This window comes from Neofelis nebulosa, chromosome 16 (genome assembly GCF_028018385.1).
Source record: "Neofelis nebulosa isolate mNeoNeb1 chromosome 16, mNeoNeb1.pri, whole genome shotgun sequence".
In the NCBI taxonomy this organism is placed as follows: Eukaryota; Metazoa; Chordata; class Mammalia; order Carnivora; family Felidae; genus Neofelis; species Neofelis nebulosa.
The window spans coordinates 55,219,423-55,242,885 of NC_080797.1; the positions used below are offsets into that span (position 1 = coordinate 55,219,423).

Sequence of the window (23,463 nt, forward strand, 5' to 3'; positions counted from 1 at the left end):
TCTCATGGCCTACCCACACTGGCAAAATCTCCACACCACCCAAGCCTAGGGAAGGGAGCAAGAAGAGTCTTAGGCAAGAACACCATAGACTCCTACTGTTCTTACTGAATTTCAGCAGTTTTTCAAACAACTCTTTCTCAGATTGTTGTATGTATTTTGGTTGATTTCAAGGGTACTGAAATGGTTTTGCCAAGCCTTACAGTTGCTTTTTGGGTTAAAGATTTATTGATCCTTACTCAGCTATAGCTGGAAGCCCTGTTTTATTTACTTTTTGAGATATAACTTCATACAATAACGTGCAAAAATCTTAAGTATACACTCAATTAATTTCACATATGTATATACCCGCTTAGCCAACCACCCCATTAAGATACAGAACATTTCCAGAGTCTCAGAGGGCTTCCTTAATGGCTCTGGTCATGATCCCAGGGTCATGGGATCAAGCCCTGCATTGGGCTCAGTGTTGAGCATGGAGCCTGCTTAAGAGTCTCTCTCTGCCCCTCTCCCCAACTTGCGTGCTCTCTCTCTAACATTAAAAAAAAAAACTAAAAATAAATTTTAAAAAATTCATCATTGTGACATAGTAGTTCGTTCATTTTCATTGCTGTGTAGTATTCCATTGGGTGACTATCCCATAATTTATTTATCTAATCTATTATTGATGGACATTTGAGTTGTTTATGAATCTTCACCAGATTTGTCCCTATACTTGGTTTTTGGTGACAAATGCACTCATTTCTTTCGGTTAAATACCCAGGAGTGGACTTGCTTATTGATACAGTATGTGTATGTTTAATTTAAAAGATACTACACCAGGGATGCCTGCATGGCTCAGTTGGGTTATGTGCCCAACTTCAGCTCAGGTCATTATCTCACGGCTTGTGAGTTTGAGCCCTGCATGGGGCTCTGTGCTGACAGCTGAGAGCCTGGAGCCTGGTTCGGATTCTGTGTTTCCCTCTCTCTGCTCCTCCTCTGCTCATTCTCTCTCTCTCTCTCTCAAAAATAAGAGTAAAATTAAAAAATAAGAAATTGTACAACTCAACACCAAAAAAACCCCAAACAATCTGATTAAAAAATGGGCAGAGCTGGGGCGCCTGGGTGGCTCAGTCGGTTAAGCGGCCGACTTCAGCTCGGGTCATGATCTCGTGGTCCGTGAGTTCAAGCCCCACGTTGGGCACTGTGCTGACAGCTCAGAGCCTGAAGCCTGTTTCAGATTCTGTGTCTCCCTCTCTCTGGCCCTCCCCCGTTCATGCTCTGTCTCTCTCTGTCTCAAAAATAAATAAACGTTAAAAAAAATTTTTTTTAAATAAAAAAAAAATAAAAAATGGGCAGAGGATATGAAATAGACATTTTTCCAAAGAAGACCTGCAGATGGCCAACAGATATGAAAAGAAGCTCAACATCACTAATCATCAGGGAAATGCAAATCAAAACCACACTGAGATTATCACCTCACATCTGTCAGAATGGCTTTTATTAAAAAGACAAGAAATAACAAGTGTTGACAAGGATGCAGAGAAAAGGGAACCCTTGTGCGCTGTTGGTAGGAATGGAAAATGGAAAAACAGTGTGGAGCTTCCTCAAAAAATTAGTAATAGAACTACCATACAACCCAGCAATTCCACCTCTGGGTATTTCTCCAAAGAAAACAAAACACTAATATATTTATTTATATTTTAAAAATATATGCACCCTTATGTTCATTGCAGAGTTATTTACAATGAAATAAGGAAACAACTAAGTATCCATCAATAGATGAACAGGTAAAGAAAATGTGGTATACACAGTCAATGGAGTATTACTCAGCCATAAAAAAGAATGAAATCTTGGCATTTGCAATGACATGGGTGAACTAACCTAGCAGGTATTATGGTAAGTGAAATAAGTCAGACAGAGAAAGACTAATACCTTATGATTTCACTTATATGTGGAATCTAAGAAACAAAACAAACAAAACAGAAACAAACGCATAAATTAAATGCAGAAAACAAACTGGTGGTGGCCAGAGGGGAGAGTGGGGGGAGGGGGGTGAAATAAGTTCCAAGGATTAAGAGGTACGAACTTCCAGTTACAAAAATATATAGGTCACAGGGATGTAGTCAATAATCTATATTGACTACAGCAGAGGGAATATAATCAATAATCTGTAATTCCTTTGTATAGTGACAGAAAGTAACTAGACTTATTGTCATGATCATTTCATAATGTATATGAACACTGAATCACTATGTTGCATATGTGAAACTAATGTAATATTGTATGTCAACTATACTACCCTTAAAAAGAAGATGTTGAAATATCTTTTTCTTATTGATTTATAAGATTCTGGTAGCAAGGTATTTTCTTCCTGTTTTACTAACTGACAGAACAAGTTGGGGGGGGGGGGGGGGGAATCAAAGATACTGAAGAACAACACAATTAAAAAACTTAACTGACAAATATAGAATCCTACAACCAACAACTGCAAAATATACATCCTTCAAAAGTGTTATAAAATCTTATCAAAACTGAACATATGCTAGGGGCACCTGGCTGGCTCAGTCAGTAGAGCATGTGACTCTTGATCCCGGGGTTGTGAGTTCAAGCCCCACAATGGGCACAGAGCTTACTTAAAAATATATACATATGCATATACATACAAAAAACAGATTTATTTTTTAAAAATTTAACCATATGCTAGGCTATAAAGTATCAACAAACTTCCAAGATTTGAAATCACAGAGTATATCCTCCGAATACAATGGATTAAACTAAAAATCAATGGCAAAGATACTAAAATATATTCAAGTGATTTTAATACATATCCAAGTGTCTTGAAATTAATGAATCCACTTCTAAATAACTTAAGCGTCAAAAAAAAGACACAATAAAGGTGGGTGAGATGGGTGAAGGTGGTCAAAAGGTACAAACTTCCAGTTATAAAATAAGTAAGTCCTAGGTATGTGATACACAATATGGTGGCTATAGTTAACAATATTGTATTGTGCATTTGAAAGTTGCTAAGAGAGTAGATCTTAAGTTTTCATCACAAGAAGAAAGAAAAAAATTGTTAAGTATGCATAGTGATGGATATTAACTAAACTTATTTTGGTAATTATTTTGTTATACGCACATATATAAATTTTACATGTATATGTATGTATTTTATGTATAAATATACAAATATAAAATCACTATGCTGTATACCTAAAATACAATGTTATATGTGAATTATATCTCAACTAAAAAATTAAAAAATTAAATCACAATGAAAAGAAAAACATATCTTAAACTGAATAACAATAAAAATATATCACATCAAAACTTGGGGATACAAGATGAACTAACAAATGGATACAGAGATACAGAAATGGGTAGATAACTAATAAAGCAAGTATAGAAAAATGTTCATAGTAGAATCTAGGTGATGAGTAAAATCTAGGCGTTCTCATAAAATCTCTCAACTGTGCTGTAGGCTTAAAATTTTTCATAATAAAATGTTGAAAAAAAAACCTTGAAATATAGGCAAAGATGGGCTTGGGGAAATTTGTAGTTATTAGTACACAGCTTAGAAAAGAAATAATAATCTATCTCAAAAGGTCAGAAAAAAACATATTAAGCTTAAAGAAAGTATAAAGAAAAGGGGCACCTGGATGGCTCAATCAGTTAAGCAACCAACTCTTGATTTCAGCCCACATCATGATCCCGTGGTTTGTGAGATCGAGGCCACAGAGCCCCACATCAGGCTTCACGCTGACAGTGTGGAGTCTGCTTGGGATTCTCTTTCTCCCTCTCTCTCTGCCCCTCCCATGCTCATGCTCACTCTCTCTCAAAATAAGTAAACTTAAAAAGTATAAAGAAGAGAACGAAGATGACAGCAGATATCAATAAAAGAGAAACAAATGTACAATAAAAAAAATAAACAAAGACAAAAAGTTGGTTCTTTTAAAAGTCCAATTAAATTACTACTTCTATTTTTTAAATCAATTTATTTCAGAGAGAGAGAGAGAGGGAGAATGCACGCATGCATGTGCATGAGTGGGGGAGAGGCAGAGAGGGAGGGAGAGAGAGAATCTCAAGGAAGTTCCTTCCTCTGCACTGAGCCCAACATGAGGCTGGATTTCACAGAGAGCAAAATCATGACCTGAGCCAAAATCAAGAGTTAGAGGCTTGACCGACTGAAACCACCCAAGTGCCCCAAAATTAGTAACTTCTATAAGACTGACAAAAAATAATAGAAAATGCTAACTTGATATCAGGAATGATGAAGAGGGAACTCACTACAAATCCTAAAACATGAAAAAGAAAGGAGTATGTTTATTATGAAGTTTATGCCAATAAATCTGAAAATTTAGATTCAATTGGTAAATCATCTGAAAAAAAATTTTCTATTCCACCCAAGAAGAAACAGAAAATTTGAACAATCCTAAATCCACTTAAAAATTTTAATATATACATATAATTTAAGATACTACCACCTTTTGTGAATGTCCCTAGCCAATCTTTATATCTCTCTCAGCGATTCAATAAATATCTACTGAGTGCCCTACTATGTGCTATAGAGAGTGCTGGGTATACAACTGCAAACAAAATGTATATGATCACTGCTCTCATATTGGTGACAGGGTAACAGAGACAAAAAAATAAATGAGCAAGTGAAAATATTATAAATTGTGGTGAGTCCTTTGAAAGAAAAACAAAAAGATTACAAATAATAACAGGCCTCTCTCAGGAAGTGATATTTAATCCAAAACCTTAAAAAGGGGGCCTTAAGTAATCACTGAGAGAGTAAGAGAGAATCCAGGCAAAAGGACAAGTATGTATGGCCCTGAGATAGGAAAGACTGGAACACCAGGGGAACTGAAAGGCCAGTATGACTGAAGCACTGTCAACACATGGAAGCTGACAGAAGTCAGATTATTCAGGGCCTCAGGAGCCAAGGTAAGAATTTAGTATCTTGGGGCACCTGGGTGGCTCAGCTGGTTAAGTGTCTCACTCTTGGTTTAGGCTCAAGTCATGATTTCATGGTTCTTGAGTTCAAGCCCCGCATTGGTCAGTATGGGGCCTGCTTGGGATTCTCTCTCTCCCCCTCTCTCTCTCTGCCTCTCTCCCCTGCTCTCTCACTCACACACTCTCTCTCAAAATAAATTTTAAAAACTTTAAAAAAAGATTTTAGTATCTTATGCTAAGTGTGACAGGAAATCAGGGGGCAGAAAATCCAGTTGAGTGACCATTCTATTAATCCAAACAAGAGTTGACAGACTAAGGCTAAACTAAAGTGATGGCAAGTGAATGTACTGAAGTAAATATTGGAGACAGAATCAACAGAACTGAAGTATGATTTCCCAGGTTTCTGACTTAAGCAGAGTGGCCAGAGGTGATATTTATAAGAGGTGGAAAATTATGGAAGGATCAATTTAGAGAGGATAGGGAGAAATCAAGAGTTCAGGTCTAGAGGCAGTTGGCTGGCTTAATCCATACAGCATGCAACTCTTGATCTCAGGGTCATGAATTCAAGCCACAGGCTGGACGAAGAGGTTATTAAAAAAAAAAAAAAAAAAAGGAGTTTGGGTCTATAGGACATTCAAACGAAGATTTCACATAAATAGCTGAACACAGCAAGTCAGATCAAAAGATAGGTATGGGATGGATATCATAAATAATGGGAGTTATTGGCATATAAACAGTAGCAAAGGGATGAGATTACGTAGAAAGAAAATGTATACCAAGTAAAAGGACTAGAAGGTCCAAGACCAAGCAGGACTAAATGCTGGAAGTAACATGAAAAAGAAGAGCTTGCAAAGGAGATTAGAAAGAGTACCAGGGACACAGGAGGAAAGACAAGAAAGCACAGTTTTCAGCAGGAAAGAGAAGGCTGTGTTTCAAGGAAAAAAGTAGGTACCTGTATAAAGCTACTGAGAGGACTAAAAGGATGAGAACTGAGAAGCACCCAATGAATTTAGCAATACAATAGTCACTGGTGATTTTTAATGCAAGCAGTTTCAGTAGCACGATAGGGCAGAGTACACACTAGTACAGGATGGAAGACAGAATGAGAGAAGAGGAAGAAAGAACCCTTCCGAAGATCTCGGCCATGATGTGGGGCAGAGAATTAGGGGAGTAGTCCAAAGGGAGCATGGCTATCAAAGAAGGATTTTATAAAGATGGGAGTCATCTGAGCATGTCTGGATGCCAACATGAGTGATTTAGTAGAAAAGGGGATATTTAAAATGTAAAGAAGAGGATCACTAAAGGAAGGAGGATCTTGAGAAGTCCTTAAAACAAGAAAGAAAAATGAAAACATGAGTATAGATACAAGTAAATTTGAAATTAGATGTTGGAAGGAAGAATTTCTGGTGTGATAGTTTCTATTTTCTCAATGAAATATGAGGCAAAGTTATAAAATTCAAAGTGTGTCTAGAAGGGACAGGAGCTAGGGATGGGTTTAATGACAATGGAGAAAGAACACAATTGTTGTTGTGAAAAATGAAAGGCCAAATAACCAGAAGAGAAAAACAAAATAGGAGAAAGAAGAAAAGTTTCACAGCACAGGCAGCATTTGAGAAGGACCTTACAAAGTGATGACCCAAAAGGATGAATGGAATTCCAAAAGTCAGGGGAAGGGCATTCCAGTAAGAAAACACAGCAGAGGAGGACAAGAGAGAAATCCTATTATCCTCTCAAGTAGCTGTTCTTTTTTCTTCCTTGCCATCAACTTCTTAAAAGGGTACACAGTGTTGACATTGCTGTTCCTTCATTTACTACTACTTAATCTCTGGACATCTACTAAAGCTGTTCACCCCAAGAGCCTCCTATGCACGAACTTCAGTGCTTTTTCTTTTTTTCTTTTTTTTTAATGTTTATTTATTTTGAGAGAAAGAGAGAGAGAGACAGAGTGTGTGTGTGTGCACGTGCGTGCGTGTATGGGTGCAGGCACAACCTGGGAAGGGGCAGAGAGAGAGGGGAAGAGAGAAAATCCCAAGCAGGCTCCATGCTTCAGCGCAGAGCCCAATGCAGGGCTCGATCTCACAAACCAAAATCAAGAGTCAAAAAAACCTGAGCCAAAATCAAGAGTCGGATGCTTAACCGACTAAGCCACCAAGACGCCCCCCAGTGTTGTTTCTCAATCTGACATTTCTTTTCAACACTGTATGTTACATCTTCCACCTTAAAATTATCCTTTCCTGGGGCGCCTGGGTGGCGCAGTCGGTTAAGCGTCCGACTTCAGCCAGGTCACGATCTCGCGGTCCGTGAGTTCGAGCCCTGCGTCAGGCTCTGGGCTGACGGCTCGGAGCCTGGAGCCTGTTTCCGATTCTGTGTCTCCCTCTCTCTCTGACCCTCCCCCGTTCATGCTCTGTCTCTCTCTGTCCCAAAAATAAATAAAAAACGTTGAAAAAAAAAAAAATTATCCTTTCCTTTTTTTTTTTTTTTTTTTTTTTTTTTGGTGCTCCTTCTACCTTCCTGATCATTTCCTGTCTCCCTTTTTCGCCCTTCCTTCCATCTAAAGGTAGACATTTCCATAAGACACACTTCCCTTCTACTTATATACTCTCCCTCATAATAATCTAATCTACTTGCACAACTTTAATTTCAATGCAACAAACATTTATTAAGCATGTATTATATGCCAGGCATTGTTCTAAACGCTAGAAAAGTGGTTCTCAGCTCAGGTTTCATATCAGATTCACGTGGAGAGTACTAGCATGAAGACTGCTGGGTTCCATGACCAGAAACTGTAATTTAAGCAGTCTGACACACAGTTTAGGGATGCATAGTTTTTTATTTATTTTTCAATATATGAAACTTATTGTCAAATTGGTTTCCATACAACACCCAGTGCTCATCCCAAAAGGTGCCCTCCTCAATACCCATCACCCACCCTCCCCTCCCTCCCACCCCCCATCAACCCTCAGTTTGTTCTCAGTTTTCAAGAGTCTCTTATGCTTTGGCTCTCTCCCACTCTAACCTCTCTCTTTTTTTTTTTCTTCCCCTCCACCATGGGTTTCTGTTAAGTTTCTCAGGATCCACATAAGAGTGAAAACATATGGTATCTGTCTTTCTCTGTATGGCTTATTTCACTTAGCATAACACTCTCCAGTTCCGTCCACGTTGCTACAAAGGGCCATATTTCATTCTTTCTCATTGCCATGTAGTACTCCATTGTGTATATAAACCACAATTTCTTTATCCATTCATCAGTTGACGGACATTTAGGTTTTTCATAATTTGGCTATTGTTGAGAGTGCTGCTATAAACATTGGGGTACAAGTGCCCCTATGCATCAGTACTCCTGTAAGGGATTGCATAGTTTCTTAAAGTTCCACAGACGATTCTGTTGTTGCACAGCCAAATCTAAATACTGTTTTCCATTTTATATGTGTCTCAGCATGACAGACAAGATGCTTAATGATCTCACCTTTATCTTACCAGCCTCTTCCTCCACGACACTAAACACCCTGTCTCCCTCACATTTCAATAATACTCAATGACTTATAATTGCCTGAACATGCTAGATGTCTCAGTCTGGTATCTTTGCACATGCTGTCAACCCCACCATCACTGGTGTTCCTGCTATATACTTATCTCTGTTGCTTGTCTGTTTTCTGTTCATTTCTTCAAAACTGAGTTTAAACAAATCTGAAATATTACTGACACCTTACAGATCTCAACAAGCCCAGCATAATAATGATTAAAGCTCCTGTATTAGAAATAATGTTAACTTGGCACAATGTTTGGCTAGCCACTAATATATCCTACTGGTAAAAAGGACTCACTAAAGTAATGCTATAAGATGATCAGTTTACCTTTTAGAAAGATCCCAATGGCCATGTGGAGCTTATACTGAAAGGGGAAAGAGGCTGGAGAAGAACTAAAATACTCTTGCCAAATCCAAATAAAATATAAAAGCAAGAACAAAAGCAGTAGCAAAGGAAAAAAAGGAATGGATTCAAGAATTATTTGGGTATACTGGGGCACCTGGGTGGCTAAGTCAGTTAAGCATCTGACTTCAGCTCAGGTCATGATCTCAGGCTTGTGGGTTCAAGTCCTGCATCGGAGTCTGTGCTGACAGCTCAGAGCCTGGAGCCTGCTTCGGATTCTGTGTCTCCCTCTCTCTTGGCCCCTCCCCTGCTCGTGCTCTCTCTCTTTCTATCTCTTTCAAAAATAAACATTTTTTAAAAATTTAAGAATTATTGGGGTATAGCATCAATAAGAATACCTAACTAGGTGTTAGGGGTAGGGATAGAGGGGTAGAGGAGAGAGGAATCTCATAGAACACCCATATTTCTGGCTTAGAAGACCAGAGAAATGGGAATACCATTAATTAAGTTAGATCAAGAGAGAGGTTGTGACCTATGAGAAAAGGGCTAAAGCCAGGAAGCTTTGTAGAAAATTAACAATTAGGAGGCATGTGGAAAAAGCCAAGCCTACTCAAGCACCTGACAGGGTAGAGTCAGAAAGGAGAATTGGGAGAGAATGTTACTAAAATATAAGGTGTAGTTTCAAGAATGAGTGAAAAAGTCAACAGTGTCAAATTTTGCTCATCAGGAGGTCACTGGTAAGTTTTCTAAGTGTAGTTTCAGAGAAGTGGTAGAAGCAAAAGCCAACTGCAATAGATTGAAGAGTGAATGGAACTACCGGTCGACAGTAGCAGACGGAACATTTGTTTATTTCTATTCTCTACCAAAAATCACACGAAAATGACAACAAAATAATAAAAGAAACATAAAGACATAAGAACAAAGAAAACGAAAGAGGAGGACCTAACAGATACAGACGTCAAAAAATTTTGGGAAATAGAAAATGGATGGTCAAGAAGTAACTCAGAAACCAAAGAGCCTATGGTATGGAAAGCCTCTTAGAAACAAGCATGATTCTATGGGAATGCAAGCTGGTGTGGCCACTCTGGAAAACAGTATGGAGGTTCCTCAAAAAACTAAAAATAGAACTACCCTACGACCCAGCAATTGCACCACTAGATATTTACCCAAGGGATACTGGTATGCTGTTTCGAAGGGACACACGCACCCCAATGTTTATAGCAGCACTATCAACAATAGCCAAAGTATGGAAAGAGCCCAAATGTCCATTGATGGATGAATGGATACAGAAGATGTAGTATATATACACAATGGAGTATTACTCACCAATCAAAAAGAATGAAATCTTGCCATTTGCAACTACTTGGATGGAACTAGATGGTATTATGCTAAGTGAAATTAGTCAATCAGAGAAAGACAAATATGACTTCACTCTTATGAGGACTTTAAGAGACAAAACAGATGAACATAAGGGAAGGGAAACAAAAATAATATAAAAACAGGGAGGGGGACAAAACAGAAGAGACTCATAAATATGGAGAACAAACTGAGGGTTACTGGAGGGGGTGTGGGGGGGGGATGGGCTAAATGGGTCAGGGGCACTAAGGAATCTACTCCTGAAATCATTGTTGCACTATATGCTAACTAATTTGGATGTAAATTAAAAAATAAATTAAATTAAAAATTAGAAAAAAAAGAAACAAGCATGATTCTATGTTAGCACTCTGGAAAAACTCAGGAATTAAGAATTGTCCAGTATATCTCTATTAGCAAGGGTGGAGACAGAGCTGAAAACCAAATAAAATCTATAGTTTACTTAAAAGTACTGTACCAATGTTAACTACTTAATTTTAATAAAAATAGGGTTGCTAGAAAAAATACAAGATGCCCATTTAAATTTTCCATTTCAGGCAAACACAAGTAATTTTTTATATAAGTATGTCTAATGCAGTATTTGCAGTATTTAATTTTTATATGAAAAATTATTGTTTACCTGAAATTCAAAATTAACTGGGCAACACGTATTTTTATTTGCTACATCTGACAACTCTAGATAAATGTACTATGGTTATGAAAAATATTAATAGTAGGGGAAGGTAAGTGAAGGACACACAAGAATTCTCTGCTGTTTTTGTAACTCTTCTGTAAATCAAAAATTATTTCAAAATAAAAAGCTAAAAAAATTAAGCTAAAAGATTTTTAATGACATGAGAAAATGTTGTTCTATGGAAAAAAACAAAAAATAGAGCCGTGCATTAAGATATAATCTACTTAAGTATTTTTTAAAGAAATTTATCCTTAAGGGGTAAAATTCACAAAAAGAAATATTAAATACTGACAGAAATTATCACTGGACAATCATATTCTGGATTCTTTCTATTTCTTCATACTTTTTGGATTTCTAACTTTTCTATAATAAACATATATCTAATAATTTTAAAGTTTTAAGTAGTAAATGCAAACTTCATTTGTAAATTTATGTTCACAGGAAGAAAGGAGGGGGAAAATGTATGCATTACACTAGAAGTAATAAAAATAATAAACACTGCCAAGTGGCTGTCCTGAGCCCTACTTACAAATATTCATAATTTCATTTCTACAGTTAGCTACATTTATGGAATAAAGTCTGGAGATTATAATACATACAAAGACAGTTCCTGTTTTCTGAATGGAAAGAGTGGGTGGGAAATAGAGCAAACTATTGCCTTCAGAAAGAGTACCAAGTTGCAGATCTCATAATGACCTTCTCTGTCTACTCACTTCTGAGGCACCATGGCAACTGGGAACCTCAGAATATCAAGGAAGGAACATTGAGAGTAAAGGGTTTGGAAAATGCTGGGGGCAGGGAGAAAGCTCAGGGAAGCTGAATGAGAAATGCTAAGAAAGCCAAACATAACACTCTCACAGGCCCATCTACAAATTTCCTTATTTTTGATGTTAAAGCTTGAGACAGCTGAGCCAAAGATAGGAAGGAAAAGTGAAATTTCCTGCCCTCTCAATAATGGTTATTCTCAACATCTAAATTATAATATTGACAGTATATGTGTACTATAATTAAAGTCTTTCAATCTAAATATCCAAGTTTTAAACCCAACATGCCAAAGCCTTAAAAAGGTTTTTCTAGTCAAAAATTTTATTTTACAAAAGGACTCTTTCATAACAAATATTACATAGTATGGAACATTTTACTTTTCCAAAAGCTTCTGCAGATACTATTTAATTTTACCTCCATTACTAGATTTAAGTGAAATTGCTTCAAACTCAAGAGTTTATTTTTTTTATTATTTTTTATTTTTTTCAATCTCAGGAGTTTCAAGTGAGAGACTAATAGGAAAGAGAATCTCTTTCCAGGTCAAATACAAACATATACCCCTAAAACTTAAAAGTTCTGTCCTTAATAGCTTTTGATCAAATCACACCATATTTTATAATGTCCACTTTCATTTTGATTATAAAATTCATTAAAATATTAGTGCAACAAAAAACTGTTTTGCTACAAGTGCTATAGCTATAAAAAGTATAGAGTAGCAAATTATCCTTTGTTTTTCCTTCCATTTCTCTCTATACCACCAAACTATTACCAGTAGCCATATACCTTCATGATTTGCTAATAAGGTCATTTTAAACAAGTCACTAGACACTGTCACAAAAAAAAAAGTGGGGTGGAGGGGATATGAAAGTTTAAGAAATTTAAGAGATACAATACACAGCGTGTGGTCTTGGATTGAATATGAGTTTGGATTAACCAGCATTTTGGAGTCAACTGCACAAACTAGAATTCGGTATGTATGTATAGTAAATGAAATGAAAATTTACTGAAATAGAAAAGCAGGAATTCTGGGGGCACCTGGGTGGCTCAGTCGGTTAAACATCAGACTTCGGTTCAGGTCATGATGTTGTGGTTCATGGGTTCAAGCCCCACACTGGGCTCTGTACTGACACCTCCAAGCCTGGAGCCTGCTTCGGATTCTGTGTCCCCTTCTCTCTTCTGCCCCTCCCCCGCTCACACTCTGTCTCTCAAAAATAAAAATTTTAAATTTAAAAAAAATTTAAAAAAAAAAGAGAAGAAAAGTGGGAATACATACATCCCATACAGCTCTAGGATAATTTTTTTTAATTCCATTTTAATTTAATGTATAGTATTATATTAGTTTCAGGTGTATAATTCTCAACAATTCTATACATTCTATACACCTATAAAACTCAACAATTCTATACATCACTCAGTGCTCATCACGGTAAGTGTGCTCTTAATCCCCTTCGCCTATTTCATCCAACCCTCCACCCACCTCCCTCTTTGGTGTTTTTTTAAAAGTCTATCACCACGAGGGGCACCAGAGTGGCTCAGTCGATTGAGTGTCCGACTTCGGCTCAGGTCATGGTCTCTCAGTTTGTGAGTTCAAGTCTCGCATCGGGCTCTGTGCTGACAGCTCAGAGCCTGGAGCTTGCTTCGGATTCTGTGTCTCCCTCTCTCTCTGCCTGTCCCCTACTTGTGCTCTGTCTCTCTCTCTCTCAAAAATAAATAAACATTAAAAAAAAAATTTTTGTTAAGTCTTAATCCCCAACACAGTATTTTATCCGTTTGCATTCTAGTATCATTGGACAAACGTTACAGATTATTTCTAATTACAAAACAGCTTCAAAACTCTCCACAGAGATTCTTCTGAATAATCAAAAACACCTCATCGTCAATCACATAACTGAATTCTAAATTTTCTAAGATATTGACAAAGTACTTTCTAGACCAGAAAGGAGACAGTAATGCAACTTACCTTCAAGGAGCCTTTTCTGAGTGAACTTAATCTCTCTCGCCTACCAAAGCAGCAACCACTGTCTTAAACCCAGCAATAGAACATCATATGATGGATTTATATACACACAAATAACAGCAATTACAGACTGTTCTCAAATGGAGTCACCAACAACATGCTTGCCAAGCACAAAATGTTGGATGTTTGATTCTTTGGGCATTTAAAAAGTTTAAGGGAAAACTGAGATGGAGTTTCAAACACTGTAACATGAATTACAGGATAAAAAAGGTTTAAAGAAATCACACTACCCTAAGAGCGATCCAGTTGGGGAGCTCACCTGTTTCCAACTGGACTTCAACCAGGAATTCAGTATACTAGTTGACAAAATTGATTACTATCTTTGGTTGATAGCATGACTGTGGGGTGATCTGGATTTATTTACACTGCAATGCAAATATTCAGAACAATCTGAACTCAAGTGGCATCCCATGAGGAACAGACATCAATATCCATGCAACTAGATAATTCTATTATATGCCACTAAATCATACATAAGTTATCAAAATTAAGACACCCACATTCAGTCTTCAATGGTCTTTCTTCTCAAATATTCAATTAAATATTAAGGGTAATTAATTAAATAAGGTTTAGAAATAAATCAACCTAGCTGATACATCAATCCCTAACTGATCTTCTTTAAAAATAAAAAGCCAGGGCACCTGGGTGGCTTAATCGGTTAGGCATCCAACTCTTGATTTTAGCTCAGGTCATGATCTCATGGTGGTGAGATTGAGCCCTGTGTTGGGTTCTGTGCTGTTGCGTGGAGCCTGCTTGAGATTCTCTCTCCCCCCTCTCTGTGTCCCTCCCCTGCCCACACTGGCTCTAAATTAATTAATTAATAAAGCCAAACAACAGTTGTTTACAATAAGACATATATTCCCATCAAGCTGTAACTTTCTTAGGGTATTATTTTCAAATGTTTGGGTCATAAAGCTTAGAAAGTGATCCATCTACTCTTTCAGTGCTGCTCTAGAAAATATGTGATGCAAGTCATCTCCATCTCTGGAAAAGTCTATTCTGTATTAATACCTATCCACTACACCCATTAGACTTCTCAGTTAGCATCAAAAAAACCAAGCCCTAAACTTGAGAGGCCCTCTCTCATCCTATACTATGACAGTCACATTACTTGGTTTTAGATGACCTCTAGTAAACACCTTTTAGGAATGTACCTGCCCCTTTAATCTACATGGCCTGGAAAGGATTAGATTATTCATGCAGGAAGCTAATCCTAAACTCAACCAGTCTCTAACTCTGGGTTCAAAGAGTGAAAAAGAGTTTTTGAACCAATACCTTCATGTTCATGGATGAGGAAAATGAGTCCAAAGAGGTAACATGTATTCTCTGTGGTCACATACCTAATTGGTGGCAGATGCAAGAACAAAGTTCTCTCTAAAATCAAGTGAATTTGACTCAATTTAAATTAACCCCAAGGACACCATATCCACAAATGACTTACAAAATGTATCAATGGAAAAGCTGTGTTCTATTTTGGAACATTAGCTAGCTGAGAAGCAAGTGGGAACTGGCACTGTCTCCTTCCCAGGCTGCTGATCACACTTCAATCCACAGCTCCTCCACGAGCTACGGGCATGAGTTTTGCAACAGTAGGGCATGCAAAAAAATTTCCAGGCACTCATACCACTGACCACACAGTCTTTGTGATAAGAGCCATCAACTTTGGGAATGACTTGGCAACTGCAAGCTGCCTTGCAAATCATTGGCTGAGTTTCCTATAATGGTATTTATCTTACCATTGCCAAATTCACAATTTCCTAATCCAACGAATGGATATTCTGTTTCACATGGTCTCAAATTGGACAAATTTCTCAAGGTGCTATGTGGCTTTAAGGATTTAGATTTAACCCAGTCTTTCTCAACAGGAGCATTATGACATTTTGAGGACAATTCTTGGCTATGTGAGATTATCCAGTACATTGAAGAAGGCTTAGAATCATTGGTCCTCTGACCTTTAAATGCAAGGGTACAGTAGTAGTCCCCCCCTTATCTGTGGTTTCATGTTCCAAGGTTTCAGTTATCCACAGTCAACCACCAACCGGAAGCAGATGATCCTTCTTCTGACAATATTGTGAGAAGGTAAACAGTAGCCTAAAGTTATGTCACAATGCCTATATCATTCACCTCACTTTAGCTCATCATGTAGACATTTTATCATCTCACACCATCAAAACAAGTGTGAATACAGTACAATATATTTTGAGAGAAAGAAACCACATTCACATAACTTTTATTACAGAATATTGTTATAACTATTCTTAGTTATTACTGTTCATCTTTTACTGTGGCTAATTTATAAATTAAATTTTATCATAAGTATGTATGTATGAAAAAACATAGTATGTGTAGGGTTCAGTACTATCTGTGGTTTCAGGCATCCACTAGGGGTCTTGGAAAGTATCTCCTGTAGATGAGGGGAACTACTGTAGTCCCACCAGTTACAACCCCCACACATTTACAAATGACCTTGAAGGGTAAGATACCACCACCAGTGTTAGCCTTTAGGTCAACCATTAATTGAACTATAAAGTAATAAAAAATGTTTACATAAAGACTTGACCTCCACCCCCCCCCCAAAAAAAACCTCAACCCCTCTTATCTGCCACTAAATACAGCACTCTATTCCTCTTTTTAGCCCAGAGATTAGATAAAATCCATTGTTCATCAATTCCTTCAAAACCAACTTTGTCTGAACTAGCTATATAATTAAGACACTTTTATTGTCAGGGAAGTAGAGTAGAAAAGTTACTGAAATGCAATCAGAACACCCGACACTGAATTCCAGTTTTCTGGCTATTCACGCTTAGGCAAGTTACTTCCCCTCTTTAGGCCTCAGCTCTCTCATCTATTTAAATAAAAGGTATTAGGCTACATTATGTCTCTGGTTCATTTGCAATTCTAGGAATCCATGACATAAAACACAATTAACTTACTTAACTCTTTTCTTTTGACCTCCACATAGTTAAATGGGGGTGACCACTGACACTTAGTACCTCATCATCTTTCAGAAGCAAGGACCCTAAAGTCCCAGGAGACTAAGGCAGGACAGTCATATTCAGCCAGACCCAGTATGGGATTTTACTACACAGCCTATATCTCTAGTATATAAAAAGGGGCTTAATTATTTTAAGATCCATTAATATAAGCACCAAGATTTACTAACAGCAATAGTCACCCTAATGTTTATCTGGGCTAGACCTATAATCTCAACCTTAGCTGTACATTAGAATCACCTGGATAGCTTTAAAAAAAAATGCCCCAGCTCCAAACCAAGCCAATATCAAATGAATCAGAATCTCTGGAGCTCTGGAGATGGGACTCCTTTCTTAAGGCTCCACAAAGTGACTCTGATGTACAGTGAAAACCAAGAACCACTAATCCAGGACCTTTAATCTAAGAAATGCAAAGCAGGGGCGCCTGGGTGGCGCAGTCGGTTAAGCGTCCGACTTCAGCCAGGTCACGATCTCGCGGTCTGTGAGTTCGAGCCCCACGTCAGGCTCTGGGCTGATGGCTCGGAGCCTGGAGCCTGTTTCCGATTCTGTGTCTCCCTCTCTCTCTGCCCCTCCCCCGTTCATGCTCTGTCTCTCTCTGTCCCAAAAATAAATTAAAAAACGTTGAAAAAAAAATTTAAAAAAAAAAAAAAAAAAAAGAAATGCAAAGCAAATGACCCAAGGGTAGTATATCACATACTGGTTGTATAATCAAACATCAATAAATAAGAATAATCCTATGTTACTACTTACTGACATTTTCAATCACAGATAGAGAATTCCATTTCTATTGAAAAAGGACAAGTCTATAACAACCTTTTGTTCCTGCCACAGGTTGTTACTGAGGACTGGCCCTGCCAGAAATGGAATATACCTTTCTGACATGAAAGCAGTTCAAAGAAAAATTACTACAAACTTGCCCAACCCTGCAAAAGTCTTATCAGCCATTAAAATAGTTACAACTACAATGTTAGTCAAAGTAGTACAGAAGCCAAAATTTCTCAACCTAACTCTCACTTACTAGATGTCACTAAAAGACCCGGTATATAGACAGAACAGGAAACAGTTGAGAGGAACATTTAGGAAAAGATACTTTGAAAGCCTCCACTCCAGGCAAAATGCATTGTTTCCGTTTCTTCATCAAAGTTTTAAGTCCAGTGATACAGGAAAAGGTGGAGCAATCTTGGCTAAAATTATTCTTGCCCTTTCCAGAACAAAATCAGTGAAACCAACAGGTCAATAAGGTCAAGTAAAATTTCGGTCTTACCTCATGTGCAAGGCCAAGCCATCCTGTAGGCTGGAAATCCCCAAATCAGAGAGCGTATCTGAGCCAACAGAAGCTGGTGACAGAGAGCCTTCCTTCTCCTCCAGTAGGTCCAGCTTCACCAGGTTGCTGATTTCATCCTCTGAGTTATCTTCAGATACAGAACCAATTATGAACCGAGAGTGCTGGTTCAGCTCCAGAGGTTTGGCCAAGGGGGATGGTTCATCCATTATTCCTTCAAAATGAGCTCTCAGAGCTATGAAGAAAATGAGTGAGAAAAGCAGGTTATGGATAATAACCTATATCTGAGGATAGCCACAGGTTATTCCTAATATACTATGGCTGGCACTTGAAAGCAGGGTAGCGTCTGAGCACTAGTTTCTTTGGCTCTTCTATTTCAGGGCCTTGGTTTTCTACAAGGGAGGAAAATCCAGATGTAACTATGCCTAAAAAATTAAAATTAGCTCCCTCTTCCTTAAAGAAATCTCTTTTAAGACTATAAGCCATTCCCAATCTCTTTATCAATTTGGTAATGCCCAAGAGATAATTATGAACAGTGGAGAAACCTCTGCAGTAGATGAAAGCTGCTTGTAATACTGTGATTTCGGTTGTCAGTACCGGGGAGAATGTGGTATAAGGATTTGGGGAGAGTGGCTGTCATTTCAAACTAGGTGTTTACACTAAACTACATAACTATCACCTCATTCCAAACACTACACTTTGAGAGGCTATGAATTTTACCTAAGCGTATTTTTGTTAAATATATTCACATAAAATATATTCGTATTGATATATATCCACACAGATAAATATATATAGTTTGCTTTAAAGCAAACTCCAGATGGGTATTTTTTAACTGAAAAAAAGAAATCTTTACTTCCCCTCATGAGTTTTTTCTTAAGTTACATCTGTTAAAGATTCACCCAAGCATGTCTGGTTTTGGCTCTAATGTGCTGGCATTGATAGGAAGAAAGTGAATCTACTATCAAATTCAAAATCTCTAATTAAAATAAGGGAGGTGTTGGGGCGCCTGCGTGGCTCAGTTGGTTAAGTGTCCGACTTCAGCTCAGGTCATGGTCTCTGAGTTTGTGAGTTCAAGTCTCGCATTGGGCTCCGTGCTGACAGCTCAGAGCCTGGAGGCTGCTTCAGATTCTGTGTCTCCCTCTCTCTCTGCCCATCTCCTGCTCCTGCTCTGTCTCTTAAAAATAAATAGTAAAAAAATTAAAAAATTAAAAAAATTTAAAATAAGGGAGGTGTCATCTCAAGCATAAGTTTTCTAGATATAGGGTCTTAGTAGTCATAACTGGATATTTCCAACAGCTAGCACACTAATTAAAAGACCAAAACATAAAAAAAAAAAAAAAAAAAAAAAAAAAAAGACCAAAACATGGCTGAAAGTCCACAAGAACAATAAAACTAAAACTAAACAATATTTATTCTGTCATTCATAAGATCCCATTAAAAAAAACCTTCAGAAATATACATCAACTTAGTATTGAACTGCTTATATCCTAACAATTCAGAAAACAATATTCCCAATCCTGATTTCGAGGTGCTCTAAGAGATGGTATATCAATAAATAACAAATTTATTATTAATAAATTGTTTATGTTGTAGACTACTTTGAAGTGTAAGAGTAGGTGGCAAGCAGTGTTCTTTGACATTAGGTAACAAAATATCAAGATTTTAATCTTTGGGAATCACCATTAAACCTGTTAAAATTACACGTGCACCATTATTCTTATGTAATTTGTGAATCAGAGCTTATTCATTTACAAAGACAAAACAGTATTCGTAAATGATAAAGCAGTGGTTCTCAAAAAGTGTAATTTCCAGACCAGAAGCAGCAGCATCACCTCAGAATGTGTTAAAAGTACAGATTCTTGGGCCTACCATAGAGCAACTAACTGTATTACAATCTACAGGTTGGGGCCCAGTAATCTATACTTTAACAAGTCCTAAAATTTGAGAACCACTCTGCTGGAAGAATGAAACAGTAATAACAAATTGCCAGAAATGCTAAAAATATTACTGCTAGATATTTTTTAAAAGTGAGTTAGAGATTACGTAAGCTAACTTTTATTTTAAAAACTAGAATCAAGGGGTGCCTGGGTGGCGCAGTCAGTTAAGCGTCCGACTTCAGCCAGGTCACGATCTCACGTTCCGTGAGTTCGAGCCCCGCGTCAGGCTCTGGGCTGATGGCTCGGAGCCTGGAGCCTGTTTCTGATTCTGAGTCTCCCTCTCTCTCTGCCCCTCCCCCGTTCATGCTCTGTCTCTCTCTGTACCAAAAATAAATTAAAAAACATTGAAAAAAAAATTAAAAAAAAAAACTAGAATCAAATATAAAAATATCATGGAACAGGAAAAACTTGACATCTAAATTTACTATACATTTCTCCCTTGGAATATTAGGCTTCATTAAAATAACTGTTTTTAAATGTCTCCAAATTTTATATAGACATTCACTTCCAGAACTCTAAAAAAACTCAAATCATTCAAAAAGAGGAAAAAGGGAGAGAAGGAGAAAGTGAGGGAAGGAAGGAGAGAAAGTTCTAACAGACTGACCAGTCTGAAGAACACTAAAAGGTACAGTAACAAAAAAGGCTACTTCTTTCACATTTTGGAGCCGTAAACAATCAAGTTTAAAAAAAACAAAAACAAAAACAGGAGACCTCCCTCCCCCACCCCCACAAAATTCCAAACTCCATCTCAACTAACACAGAAGATAATGGCTGCCTTCTTAACAAGAGAAATAAGTAAGGCACTCTCCTAGTTTAGTGTGACCAAAATTAGATGACTACACAAAAAAATAAAATTCAGGATAAAGAAGCAATTCTCTGATTCCATGGGAGAAGAAGAAGACATGATTAACTAACAAATGAGAGGCTCCGTAAGGTCAACTTCAAACTTTTCCTTCCTAGCCAAGAAGAACAGGAAGGCAGCCTTCTTGAGGATTGGAAGCAGCTCAGCTGTCAGCGCTAAAGAGCCCATCCACTAACCAGCAATTCTACTGAGTGGTATTCCCAGCCACAAGCCTGCAAACCATCAGAAAAGAGAGGTCATGTATGGAAAATCACTGAGTAGCTACCCAACCACTCTAGAAGCTACTCTACAGTCCGTCCCATTTCCGCTGATTCTAGTCCTGAATTAAAGAGAAAAGGGGATGGAATATTACCATGGTCAGACCATTCACTTCAGGTTATACCCCAAATCTACCTATGTCCTTTCACAGAAGGCAACTTTTAACATAAAAGCTTACAGTTTAATATTTTAGCACATGAACATAAAATGTTTATGACACTGTAAACATGAAAGAGCATTATTTGTAACTGACCTCTTATAATTCTTACTGTCTGAGCAGATATCCACCTCCAAAAAGAACTAAAGAGAGAAAGACAGAGATTTGAAGTGTTTTTTTTAAGTAACCCAAATTTTAGCAATTCCTGTTTTGCTCAGCATAATACAAAACTGATAATAAAGTATCATTTTTCTAGTCAAATCTATTATTTAACTTAAAACATACAGTTCAGTTGTTTATTATTTGTTCAAATCTATAAATAAAAAACATTACATTCAAAGACTTTATTTTTCATGAGAATAATGAACAATAATCCAAGCTTACCATTTCACAAGTGGCCTTTTCCAATTGCATACTTCGATGAGCACATTCCAACCTTATGATTTCCAAGATTTCATCAAAAAAGAGGCAGTTGGGAAGAAGAGAACCACTAGACTCCCTACAACTCAGGCTCTGATTATGTTTACAAATGGTGTATACCCATGCACAAAGTTGGAAGCCAGGAAGAGGACGGATCTCTCATTAAATTAAGTCCTAAACCCCTAAGGGACCAAGAAGTCTCTACTTACTTCCCAAATCCTGGGTTTTCCTTCTATGCTGTGGACTTAAATGTACCCAGGGTAAAAACTCTCAACTTTCATTATAACAATCATCTGTGGAGCTACTTATTTATTTAAATTAAAAAGTTGTTTTTTATTTGGATATGATTGACACACAATGTTACATTAGTTTCAGGCCTGTGAAGCTTTTTAAAAACATGGATGTTTAAACTCCACCCCAGATTGACAGAATCAGAATCACTGCGGAGGCCCAGACATCAGAATAGAGTTCCACAGTTGACTGACACTGATATATATCCAGGCTTGAGAACCACTGGTCTATGATGGAGAAGAAATCCAGAACTTCTAAGGGATGACCTTGAATGACAAGTGACAGGATTGGGGACTGTGCAGATATGTTAACTGGGAAAGCTGGATTTGCCCAATTATGTAGTCTAAACTAGCATTATTCCCTACAATTTGGTGTAGGGAAGGGGAGTGCGAAAAGAAAGGAAAACAAAAGTAGTTTGGGTCAGATGTAACCAGAGGTGCAGAGGTGGAACTAGAGTCAAAATCTAGGACTCAAGATCAAATTCTGACTCTGCCAAATGCTCGCAGTGCAAACTTGAACAAGTCACTTAATGTCTCTGAGCCTCCTCATCTGGAAAAATAAAAAGGTCATGGGATTGCTGTGAAGACTAAAAGTATATGAAATGACTCTGTAAATTATTATGTACTAGACTAGTGTTTTTCAAACTATGGGCAACCACCAAGCAAAATAGTAAGAAATAAATTTAGTGGGTTACAATCAACATTTTAAAAACAAAGGGACAGGCACTTGGCTGGCTGAGTCAGTAGAACATGTGACTCTTGATCTCAGGGTCATGAGTTTGAACCCCAAGTTGGGCACAGTCATCAAAAATGAAATAGAACAGGGATGCCTGGGTGGCCCAGTGGGTTAAGCATCCAGCTCTTGTTTTCAGCTTGGGTCATGATCTCACGGTTCTTTAGTTCAAGCCCTGTGTCGGGCTCCACGCTTGCAGCACGATGCTAGCTTGGGATTCTCTCTCCCTCCCTCGCTCTCTGCCCCTCCCCTGCTTGTGTGTGCTCTCTCTCTCTCAAAATTGATAAACTTAAAAAATGAAACAGAGCAGGGGCACCTGGGTGGCTCAGTCAGTTAAGCATCCGACTTCAGTTCAGGTCATGAGCTCGCGGTGAGTTTGAGCCCCATGTCAGACTCTGTGCTGACAGCTCAGAGCCTGGGACCTGCTTCAGATTCTGTTTCCCTCTCTCTCTGTCCCTCCCCTCCCTTGCCCTCTGTCTCTCTCTAATATGAACATTAAAAAATTTTTTTAAATAAATGAAATAAAATAAAATATCTGGTTGAAATTCTGTTTCAGAAGCTTCAGATCTTTAGATTTTTTTTTTTTTTTTCCAATTAGTAAAGCCCAGTGCCTACTGCTCTATCATCCTGATAAAAGCCTGAAGACTTATTCTCTAGAGAGGGTTAAACAAGACATTTCTAGACAGGGACATACCAGAAACAGTAAAGGGAAGAGCATCATGTTGAAAATGGAGAAATTAAGCAAGCATATTGAATAAGAGCTCCCAGCCTTCTTGCCCCAATTTTCACCAATCAGGAGGGAAATACAGAAAGGATCCTGGTTTGAAGATTCTAACTAGACCAGGGAAAAAACCTCAAGTAGTAATATTGGGGTTCACTAATTGTCACACCAGATCAACCT

At 37.7% G+C, this 23,463-nt stretch overlaps 1 protein-coding gene across 17 annotated transcripts in view; it reads right to left on the reverse strand.

Moving 5' to 3' along the window:
* The window catches only part of ACACA (acetyl-CoA carboxylase alpha), a 280,594-nt gene that overhangs the window by 207,393 nt on the left and 49,738 nt on the right, over positions 1 to 23,463 (reverse strand). For 11 of the 17 annotated variants that reach the window (XM_058703419.1, XM_058703420.1, XM_058703415.1 and 8 more), the window contains one exon: positions 17,885 to 18,137. In XM_058703419.1, the coding sequence (XP_058559402.1) occupies positions 17,885 to 18,111 (227 nt within the window). In that variant the 5' untranslated portion in view covers positions 18,112 to 18,137. Of the gene's footprint in view, positions 1 to 17,884; positions 18,138 to 21,215; positions 21,263 to 21,503; positions 21,647 to 23,463 lie in introns of those variants that run through there. The other 6 variants (XM_058703413.1, XM_058703418.1, XM_058703427.1 and 3 more) reach the window with 2 other exon arrangements.